The sequence below is a fragment of the Anser cygnoides genome, chromosome 14 (assembly GCF_040182565.1).
Source record: "Anser cygnoides isolate HZ-2024a breed goose chromosome 14, Taihu_goose_T2T_genome, whole genome shotgun sequence".
NCBI lineage: Eukaryota > Metazoa > Chordata > Aves > Anseriformes > Anatidae > Anser > Anser cygnoides.
Genome location: NC_089886.1, coordinates 5,021,919 through 5,033,309, shown reverse-complemented (window position 1 = coordinate 5,033,309; position 11,391 = coordinate 5,021,919). Strand labels below are relative to the sequence as shown.

At 49.7% G+C, this 11,391-nt stretch overlaps 1 protein-coding gene across 1 annotated transcript in view; it reads left to right on the top strand.

The window, feature by feature from the left end:
- Positions 1-2,251: 2,251 nt before the first annotated feature.
- The window catches only part of COL23A1 (collagen type XXIII alpha 1 chain), a 180,789-nt gene continuing 171,649 nt past the window's right edge, over positions 2,252-11,391 (top strand). The window contains exons 1-2 of the mRNA XM_067005483.1: positions 2,252-2,652; positions 6,702-6,771. Of these exons, the coding sequence (XP_066861584.1) occupies positions 2,437-2,652; positions 6,702-6,771 (286 nt within the window). The 5' untranslated portion in view covers positions 2,252-2,436. The remainder of the gene's footprint in view (positions 2,653-6,701; positions 6,772-11,391) is intronic.

The following is an 11,391-nucleotide window of genomic DNA, read 5'->3' as shown; positions in this document are numbered from 1 at the left end:
TTCGGCCCTGATTTCCTCCAGCAATACTTTCCATCCCACACTTTTCTCAGGAACAAAGCAGGTACTTGCCTGAGTGTTTCAGCATAAACAATACAAACCAAAACAGTTCAATCAAAATTAGAAAGTAAAGGATTGTGTGTTCTTCCTGAAGGAGTACTTGAAGCTGCTGCTGCTAATGTAGTTACTAAAACACATTGCACTTGCTAAAGGAGATGCATGCTAGAAAAAGTGTGTGCATGTATACGTATATACACATGCTATCCTGTTGAAATTCACTCTCCTCCTTGTAAACTTTAAAATAATACTATGACAATTAGTAGAACAACTGCAGCAAGGTGCCAAATAGTTTTGCAGGCTTTACATCGTTGCATAAATGAAACTTTAGTTTGGAAGGAGGAAGGGACACAGGTCCAACATTGCTGGGCTCAGTAGTGGAGCAGCACAGAGCTGCTTGTAGCTGAGGAACAGCTGGGTGCCAGGGGCTCTGTCCTTAATCGGTCTGATTTCTCCTCCTTTGGGCTGCCCTCAGTGGCTTTATCTTCACTGGGAACGAGATGTGCACATGCACACACCCCCTTGTCTTGTTACTACATGAATATAGTTGGCATAGTTTGTAATCTCTGCATGTTTGGATCAAGCTAATGCTAATTACCTATCGCTGTTGGTAAATAATGACTAGACCTATTTACATCTTTCTCTGCACTTCTGATTTTTAGCTACCGTACCTAGAACAACAGTCTGTAAACCTGCGAGTTGTCAGGCAGAGCAGCCGTATGCATCTCTGTAACAGGTCAGTTCTACATTTCACTAAGTGTAGATGATGGGAGAAAATTAAGCTGTCTCTTAAGTGAACAAAACAGGCTTTGTAAGGTGCAAACAGCGTACAAGATCCAGCACTTCAGAAGCTGAGTAGGGCAGGGGAAGAGTTGCACTGGGAGTGTAACTTCAGAGGAAAGAGGGTGGGGAGTTGTGGGGCAGAGGGCTTGGCTGCAGTAGCGACTTGTCCTTTTTCCTCTTACCTTTTCTGGATGTCCCTGTCGTGAGGAGGACTCAGGCCATGATGTGCACATGTTTTAAGGCAAGACGCTCTGAAAAGCTCCCCCAGGCTGATAGTACTGTGTACGTGCACTGAGAGCTCAGAAGCAAAGTCTCAGCAGGCGTGTAGAAAGGAGACAGAGAGAACGAGGGGAAGGGAATGCTCATAATAACCTGGCATTTTCCTTCCTGTGTCTTCAGGCATGTGAAGGGCAGGAAATAGTTGTTAGCAAGTGATATAAATTTACCTGGCTCAGTGGTTCGGAAATAGTGGCTACAAAAAAAGCACTACATGTACACCAGGGCAGTCTGGCTGTGTGTACAGGTGCGTTTTATTAACACAGTTGCTGATATCACTCCTAGCAGTTTTCTCTAGCGCTGTCCTGGGCTTCACCTGTCTCTTCTAGAAGTCAGGATTACGTGTACAGGGGTGGGTCTGGGGCCAAGAGGCAAAGAGCAGGTTTAGCTTTGTAGAGTCTAGACAAGCGTTACGTTACCTGAGGATGTTTTATAGGTGAGTCAGGCGTTGATGTGATGCAATCTGTAACAGAAAAAAGACAAGGACGTCTGGCAAAGTCTGGGGCTGCTTAATGTATGTCTGTGAGCGTAGCTCCTCTCCTTTAAAGGCTCCCTGAAGCAGACGGGGCGCTTCACTGCGATTCAGTCCGCGCGTTACGAGGCGCGGTGGGACACCGCTGCGCTTTGCGGGTACGGTCCCTTCCCTAGACCACCTCTCAACCCCAGTAGGAGCCGCAGCACGGAAAGGGAAAAAGAAGCCGGGGGCGGGGGGGGGGGGTTACACAAAATCCGCGGCCGTTCCCAGCTCTGGCAGGTCACCCCTTAGCGCCCAGGGCCGGGACCCGCTGGAGGGCGCCAGCTCCGCGGGCTGCCGAGCTCTGCGGCCCCGGCCCGGGGTCCGGCCCCGTCCGGGCCCGCCGCTAACGGGGGGGGCGCTGGGAGCCGCAGCCCCGGGGCGGGCGGGCGGGAGGGGCGGGGGGGACACCGAGGGGGGCTGGGGGGGGGGGGGGGGGGGCGCAGCTCTCCCGCAGGGGGCCGGGCAGGGCAGCGGGGGTGGGCTCTGCTGGGCGTGATCCCCCCCCCTCCCCTTCCCGGGGGGGGGCCGCTCCCGGAGCATCCCCCCTTCCCCGGCTCCCCCCCCCCCCGCTTCCTCCGTTTAAAGACCGGCTCCCGGCGGGGCGAGCGGAGGAGCAGCGGCCGCTCCGCAGCCCCAGTGCCGCGGCGGGGCGCGCAGCGCACGGGGCGGGCGCTGGATGCGGCGCCGGGGGCGGGCGGGCGGCAGCCGAGCGGGTCCGGTCCGGTCCCCGGTCCCCCCCCCGCCTCCCCCCGAGCGGGTCCCCCCCGAGCGGGTCCTCCCCGCGCAGCGGCGCGGAGCCGGGCGCGATGAGCGCGGCCGGAGGAGCCGGCACCGCGGCGGGCACCGCCACCTCCGCCCTCTGCCTGCTCCTCTCGCTCACCGCCGTGGCCGTCTGCCTGCTGCTGGGCGCCAAGACGGCGGAGCTGCAGGGCCGCCTGGCCGCCCTGGAGGAGCGCGGAGCCGCCGGCCCCGGGCCGCTGCTGGACGCGCTGCAGCCCCGCCTGGAGCAGCTCCTCCGAGAGGTGAGTGAGGGGCGGCCGGGACAACCCCCCCCCCCCCTCCCCAGGGCTCCGCGTGTCGGTGCCGGCTTCGTTGTTCCCTTTGGAAAAGTTTTCTTCTTCTTTTTCCCCTTCCCTCCTGCCGAACTTTGCCCCCCGTTATGTCCCGGCCCGTCAGTCGGGGCGCGGGGGGAGGCGTGACGTGGGGTGGCCCCTCTGGCTGCCCAGAGAAAACGCCCTAGGGGCCGTGTTTGAGACCGTCCCGCTTTCCCCCTCGTTCCACTCAATGGCAAAGGTAATCCGAGCGCTCACATGCCATTTATCCCCGGGCGCAATGGACTATAATTTCCTCGTTAGCAATGCATGCAGATGATCCCTGTTATCTAGGCTCTGTCACAGAGGATCGAGTGGTCCAGCAGCGCTGAGCTGATTTCTGGCGGGTAAAGAAGAGCAGCGACGGGTCCCTTCACTTTCAGCCCCAAAGTTTTCTGAAATTACTCATTAAAGATTTCTGTGCTGAAAGACCTCTACTTAACAAACAGTTGTCTACACCGATGCCCTTCTCTGTAACTAAGCCAAGCCCCCAGAAGTCACACTTGATCCCAGCACTATATTTTTCCACAGACTGGGGTGTTTTGGCGCTTAGGTTTGGGGCTTTGCACAGGCGGGGGTGATGGGGAGTGCTCCCACCACTTGTGGGAACTGCTTGGAGATCCCATGGTCACTCTGCTGGGTCCATGTAAACAGGAGCTCGCAACGTGCGGTGAGATCCAGCACGGCTTACGGGGCTGCGGCAGGATGCTCCCGAGTGACCGGGTCTGACATCTGGGGAGGGTTTACGCTGGTATTTTTATTGCTGGCCTGACCAGGGTGCAAGGCACGGTGCTGCACTAACATCATTGCAGCCACGAAGCCTCAGTCGTGCGAAAATGTATTCTCATGCAGCTCCCTCCGGCTGTGAGCAGCTCCGGGGAGCGAAAGTTGCACCGCGTGTGTGCGGGGGCTGCGTGGGGGGGCAGAGGCAGCGCTGGGGCGAGCAGGAGAAATTCTGCTGCTGCTGTGCCTTACGCTTGGAGCTGGGTACCGCCGGCACCGCTGGACCATGCCCGAGCTCCTGGAAACTTGGTCGCATCGATGTGTCTTGATAAAGGAAAGGCTAAAAACTATTTTTGTGAAAACCCTGAATACCAGAACAGAGGGGTGCTTGTGAGGCGTAATCAGAAAATCTAGTTAGCGTCTTTTCTGCAGGCAGGAATTAGCCTGCCAGTCGTGGCAGTGGTTCTGTTCCAATTACTCCAATAAATGTGCTTAGCAATGGGAATGGTTTCTGTGGCACTGCCTAAGATCATGTGCAACCTCTTGCTGAGATTTAGTTAAGTGTGGAAAGCTTGTTTTGTACTGGGAATGCTCAGATGGAGATTGTACAGGGGAAAATAAAGCAAAACCGCATAATTGGGTTTCTAATGCAAGAGTGAGCTTGTTGAAACGTTTTGTATGACCAAACTTTTGTCAATACGGAAAGCAAATTTTGGGAAGGGTAACAGAATCAAGGAATGCATGGTAGCCGTCGTGCTATCTATTAATCATCATTTTAAACAGGCTTATTCACTGACGTTAAGGTTTCAGAACGTGCCTGTTTCTTGAGCAAATTCCTCTTCGTTACATAAGACCTCTCGCTCGTCAGGCAACTTCTGTCCTTTCTGTGCTTGGGAGTTTCTGGGGAGCGAGAGAATATTTCCATCAACATGAACATCAACTGATGCCTGGGGTCAGTTTTTTTGTTAAACTCTGTTTTGGTCCTTCTTTGAAGTTTACCACAGTATTTCAGAAGTGAAACCAAAGCTCCATATGCTCTCTGTGCATGACCCCTGATACTTTGTTCTCTGTCACTACACAAAAAGCATGACTACATATACCAGTCTTGGGGTTTGTGAGCGTAATTTATGGAAGAGCTGCACATGAAGAGCTGCAAATGCAACACAAACACGCTGGTTTCCATTCCTCTTAGTGTTGTTTAAATGTTTGGCAAGTTAAAGAGGATAGGAAATAATAAAGGAAGGGTAAATGTGTAGTAAAGGCAATGAAAGCTGATTTGGACAACTGAAGTTTAGCTTTTGGCTCCATGACAGGCGACCATCTAACTGTGGAGAAACTGCTGATTTAAGGCTGCAGGAACTTAGTTTTCCCTCGGGTGCTTCTTTAACTGAACTAGCTGCAGAGTCCTGGTTTGATGCCGTCTGAAACATTTCTAACACTGTGGTCCAAATGTGGTGGCATCTACCTCCACTTGCTCTGCGGCAGAAGCCCGAATTCGAAGCACATCATTTCCATACTGGAGTGAAAAAGTTAACGTGAGGATTATAGGAGTATCCAGTTGTTGTAAACAAAGCTGGACCGTTTTGTTCACAAAGGATTTATTGTCCGCAGTAGGCAGAGAGTGTCCAGATTAATCAGCTTCATGACAAGAACAATTCAATGGGAGAACAGAAGACTCGTTCCAGGATTCAGGACAGGAAAAGATCTCCTCTGACTACAAAACTAAAAGGATGGAAGAGCTTCTTTCTTTCCTTCGAGCACCTTCATTGTCCAAATAATTTAAAACAAACACAAAATTTGAGTGATACTCTGTAAGATTCTGACTGTAAGTGGATGGCAGAAAAGTCTCTCCAGATACCTTTTCCACTTTTTCTGAAGGAAAGTGTACGTGCTGCAGTAGGCAGCTGGGTCATTCTGCTGTTCGTGCTTCCCTTAGGACAACTTCTCTGTCAGTTTCTTTATGACCGAGTTGATACTTTCAGGACCTCTTTGCATCAAGCAGCTAGAAAGGAATGCATAGGATTTCAACAACAGATAAAACTATTTAATCCCTGAAATAAAAGGACCAGAACCTAACTCACATGTAGCCTAATTCCTGAATAGTCCACAGTGTTCAAATATTTGAACACAGACTTGGTCATCAGCTGTATAAAATTCAAGCCTGAGCACCCTGAATCCAATAAGTACACTGAATTTTCTCTCTTTTAAATGTCTGGATGTGGACTCCAGTTGTCAGATAGCTGGTTTCTCTTGTGGTAAACACCTTAGGTGAGACGGGATTCCCGAAGGACTTAGTAACAATTATGAGCAAAAAGGAGTTGCTCCCACCCTTGCAGGGCTGCCCCAGCCACGAGGTGCTGTGCCTGAGCTAAGACAACTTACATGTCATCGGGGTTTACTAACTCGAGCTTGGCACTGTCCTAAATGCAGGCACGAACGTTTTGGTAGGCTTAGAGAGCAGGCAGAATGCGCTCACATCTGTCTACAATATGCCACATAGACATTGCTTTAGTTTGGGGAATTTTTACATTTTTAGTAGTCCCACCAATCAGCTTTTCACCTTAAAGATGGTAACACGTTGGGCTTCGGGTGGGCCTGGGGTGGGACAGCACCGTGGACTCACTGGCACTGCCCGCCCCACTGTCCTTCATCCCCTCACCCCTCTCCTAAAGAAAACTTTCATACTCCACATAGCATGAATTTTAAGTTGAAAATCAGCAAAATCAGGTCACATCTGTTCTGTAAGTATCATCTTGCCATGTAACCCCCAGAGCGTTTGGAAGCAGCTTCGCATTTGATTACAGCGGGGCTTTTCCCCGGCATTTGCCTCTCGTTGTGTTCAGCCCATGGAGCAGCAGCACAAGGGGCTCTGCAGCACTGCTTCTGCCACCAAATACGCTGAGATGGTGCCAAAATCTGCACACAGGACTTAACAATCTCTAACGCAGGACCAGTATCTGCTCCATGAATGGGCATGAATCGAGCCCATGGGGCTTGGCACAAGGGACTTCTGGGCTGTGCAGCAGGAGTCTCTACCTGCTCAGTATGAGGGCACAGACCAGCTGCTTGCTAAGAAACTTTTAATATTTTGTGTGCTGCTGTAGGTGTTACCAACAGAGGCTGAACACAGCAGGGTGAAACTATTGCCTCACTCGAAGGAAGTGTGATGAATGCTTTGGCTGCTGGAATGCACGCACAGCATGCATTTAGATCTAATGTATTTTCTAAATGGCTATTTTTATTCCTCCTCCAAACAGAAACTCGGTGAAGGACTAGCTAAGCTGCGGACAGCGAGAGAGGCTCCGTCAGACTGCATGTGCCCCCCAGGTAGGTGCAGACGAATCGGCACAGCCAACGCCAGACTGCCCGGGAGCCGACGGCTTGCTGGACCGATGCTGCTGAACTCCTCTTCTGTTTTATGTATTCCCCTGTTTCAAGTAAAATGTGCTAAGAAGTGTTTTTCCAAGCTGAAGCACTCTCTTGTGTTTGAGACTATTAACTTCTTCCGCTGCCTTGCTTTGGCCTGTTTACAGATAAAGGAGTTTGAGGTTTGGACAAAAGCGACATTTGGCTATAAGAATAAAAGAGTGAACAGCTTTACTCGGTTGTGAGCCCTGGGTGTTGGGCCAAAACAATTTAGAAGTAGTAACAAAATCACTGTGTCTTAATGCAAGTGTGATAATTAAAAGCTGCAGCCTCTCTCTCTGCCTTTTAGGAGGGTAGCAACTTCTCCAGCGCCTTTCTGTATGAAAGCTGTCACTGATTGTTTAAATTTCCTCCCAGAGTTTAATGAACTTCTTAAACTGTCAAAACTTCCTGTTCTGCTGTGGAAGTGCATGCTCCTTGGAAACAATAAACAGCTTAGATTAGTTTGTAAAGGAATCTCATTCTAGAAATACTCAGTAAGTGCTCTGCTGTCATACTGAACGGCATGAATGACTTCGGTCTGATGCACTTCAAACCTTTTGTGTTTTTTTTTTTTTTCAACAGAAGTAGCTAAAGATGGGAGAAAGATGTGCACTGCTTTGATGGTGGAGAATGCATGGGCCTGTTACAAAGCTTTGCAAACAGCAGATAGTTCAATTGTAGTTTTAAAGAAAAAAAATTGAATGTTACATGTAGAAGCATTATAGGCAAATGAGCAGTCTCAGATTTTCCTGACATCCTGGATATGAATCATACCAGAATACACAGCATTAGTGCATGCTCACAGGACTAAACAAAAAAAGATGTGTTTGTTTGTTTTTTTTGATTTAGTTTTTGTTCCCCCACCCCTGTAAAATTATGTGTGGTAGCCTCAGAAATATTTCGGAAATGATTCTGTGCTGCTGCAGTTGCCCTAACTGGTTTCCAAGTGGAAGGCTGCTGCGGGCGTCCTGCGTACCTCACTGCCTCGGAAACAAACCACGTCAGCCGAGACACGAATGATGCTTATTTCCAGCTCTTTGGAGACCAGTGGTCATATTGGCTTTCTGCCCTCTGAAGCACAGACTGAACCAAGTCCCTTGGCCCTGTGGGCTGTATCTTGCTCCCGTCCATGCAACGGGGACGCTGCTGGCATGATTAAGTGGTCAAAGGGCTTTTCCTTTGCTCTGCAGAAAGCAATTGGGATTTAAGAGCTCCTTTGTTGCCAGGCTCATCCCAATTCTGTTCTGGGTCACTGGGTTTGCTGGTTTCTGTGTTTAAAAGATGGGGGAAAGAGAGGAGGGGGAAGGTTTTCCCACGTGCTGCTGAAATGCTTGTTACAGTCATTAGCAACAAATGTCTAGGTAATTTGTGAGCCACAAGTGCTTGTCCAGTGGACAGAAAGCGCTGCAGCAGCCGTGGCTGCTCCTGGCCACCTCCGCTCCGGAGCCGAGCGCTGCGCTGAGGCGAGGACACGCTGTGGAGCTGTCGTGAAGCCTCCCAGCTCCTTTTTGGGTGAATCAAAGGACTCTTTACACGCAATTCTATTTCTCACACCAAGTAGCCGACTAACAGTGAAGCCTCCATTCACCTGCCCCAAAATAGTGGCCAGAAACCCATGAGTTGAAGCTGACCCCTCACAGCGGGCTCTAAGGCCAGGCTCTGTGAAGCCCATGGCGGGGGCCGTGCCCTCACACCACAGCCAGGCCCCGCAGCCGGGCCTCTTCAGGGAGCAGCAGCACTCACAAAGCCCCTGCAGCAAGCTGTGTGCTCGGAGCTCGCCCTGCACTCCGGGTTTGTTTTGGAGAAGACACGTTTTGCCTCAAAGTGAGTCAGTTTGGGGTTTTGTTGCTTTCCGGGGGGGCGGCGGAGGGGCAGTGAGAAGGGCCGGGGGCTGGACAGGCGCTGAGGTGCCTGGGGCTGGTGGCCAGCAGAGGGGGCCCGGCCGTTTTGTCAGCACCACGAAGAAATCTCGATCGTAAAATAAAATAACGATAATAAAGATTTTTTTTTTTAAATGCTGCTCTGCCTCTGACACTCGGGATGCTCCAAAAGGCGTCTTTGTGTTTGCCATCAACACCTGTGTTTGTGGGATATCATGGAAATGTGAATAGATTTGTTTTACTTTATTTATTCAACAAAAGTGTTGTGGGTGGTGGTGTGTGGGGGGGAAGTTGTGTGTCATTTTTCACTCCTTTGCAGTTTGGGCATTTCTTTGGTACGGAATGGGAGGAAAACACTTGTGGGAGATGTCCTGAGGTGGCGGCGGTGGCCCCGCTGTGGTGAGGATTGGGGCAGTGCTGGCCCCGCTGTGGTGAGGAGCAGGACAGCGGTGGCCCCGCTGTGGTGAGGAGCACGATGGTGGTGACCCCGTTGTGGTGAGGACTGGGGCAGTGGTGGTCCTGCTGTGGTGAGAAGCAGGACAGCGGTGACCCCGCTGTGGTGAGGAGCGGGGCCTTTTGGCTTCAATGCCTCCAGCTATTTTGGGGGCCACAGCCATTGCGTGCTGCCGGTGCTGGCCAGACCGAGGACAGGCTGTCCCCATATGTTGGCTCGCTGTGAAACAGCAGCTCAGTATTTTTATTATTGTTATCCTGAGCCGTGCGTGTGATACTTTGCAGAGAGCCTCTCTGTTGCCTTACATTCAGCCTCTTTCTCTGGATGGGATCCGCACACAGCCTTCCTCATAAGATACAGCTTAGCAGGTGCCGAACACTTGTTTACATGGCATTTAGGACAGCCTTCAACTGAGGAGCAAGTGGAAGCGGGTTAAAAACAAGACTAAAACTTTGTGCTTGCAGAAACTTTGTTCACAGTTGTGTGGCCTCTGACTGCTTTTATCTTTTTTTTTTTTTTTTTTTTTGAAGGAGTTTTTCCTCTCCACCCCTTGTATTTTTTTAGCAGTCTTTTGAAACATGAGGTGTGAAAGGCTCTTGTTTAATAAAACTCTATGTGGTCTGTGAGGAAGTCCCTCAGGCTTGAGGTGCTGGATGTACCATACTAGAGCCTGAGAGCAAACTTCTCTTAAATCCAGTAGAACTAGATTTAAAAACAACAACAACAAACAAAAAACAGGACCAAGTCCTCAGAAAATGCCCTGCCCATCAGCTCATTCTTTCTACATTGCAGACTGAGGGCGTGAAAGTCTCCAGCTCTTTGCGTGGCTCTAGCACTGCGTCTTTCAGCATACGCCCGGTGTCTCCGCGTGCTGTATCTCCACAGGCTTTGCGCTCAGAGTTACCGAGAAGCCTTAACTCCGAATTTCCTGGCTGCTGGGTGATGCATATCCCCGCCTTCATCTCGAATTCACGCTGAGACAGTATCATATGCTTTTGAACGTATGTATATATTACAAAGCAGCGTTAAATGTTCATTGTAGTAATCTGATGTTCCAGTTAATATGTGACAAATATTTCCCAATAATGACTTGGCAACACAAAGAGGTGAGTGGTACTTCAGCCTGCAGGACGGCGCATCGCTCCATTTCTTGGCAATTCAAACCATGTGTACTCAGGGAAGTCTAACACTTACAATCCTCTGTACCTCTTGCAAACTCTGGAGGCTCTCTTGCTGCATTTTATTTATTTTTATTTGTATTTATATTTCTTTTTAAGCACATGGATGGACTTTTCCCATCTTGCTGGGAAAGTTTGGCACGAAATGTTCTGTGGTTCCCAGTGACTTGAAATGTCTGCCTAATTTTTTATGGTGTAAATGTTGTCTTCAAGTGTCACTCGCTATCTGCCTTCTCCCCTCTTTGTCTCCCCAGGTAATTAGCACAACAGAATTTCCCTAATTGGTGGAGATCAAGGAGGAGAGGGTTCTGTTTGCTTTGTAGTCCTGACAAATGGCAGATGTTTTCCAGCAGGCCAAATGTGATACACTGAGCTCTGCTAACGCAGGCTCTTTGTTTCGCACTCGTGCGTGATAGAAGCTCTCTGTTATTTCTCTGTTTCTGTGTCTTCAGTATATGGGCCTGTAATTCTGCATTTTCAAGTCATGATTCCTTCAGAATGCTTAAACAGATATGGAAAAATATCAAATGAAAGCAAGTATTTCTTTTTGAAATTACCAGTGATCTCTGCCTCTGCGAGTTGCTTTGCATCTACTGATCTTAAATGTCTGAAGTACCCCTTGCTGTCGCCTCAGGAGATGTTTTTCTACCCAATGAAGTCGTTAAGATTCAGTATTTTTTTGTAATTTCTGTATTTTAGAATGAGACAAAGAGCTTTACAACATCTTCAAGATTTAAAATGTTTTCTAAACCCTGCTTACCTCAGCTTCTATGAGAAGCCCATCCCTTCCCGTACCCTGCCACTTTCTTTCATCAGGGTTTGCTTCCTTGGTCTGGCTTTGCCCACAGGAGGCTAGGACAGTATAATTGCAGGATTTGCTTGCACTAAACAACAATCAGAATTCTTTCCCGTGTGGGAAAACCTGTGCCAGGATTTTTAAAGATTAGCCAGAAGCCAAGTGTTAAAGCACCCAAATGATGAAGAACAACGGTCTGGGAAAGACTTTTAACAAATTGTGCCATTTAAA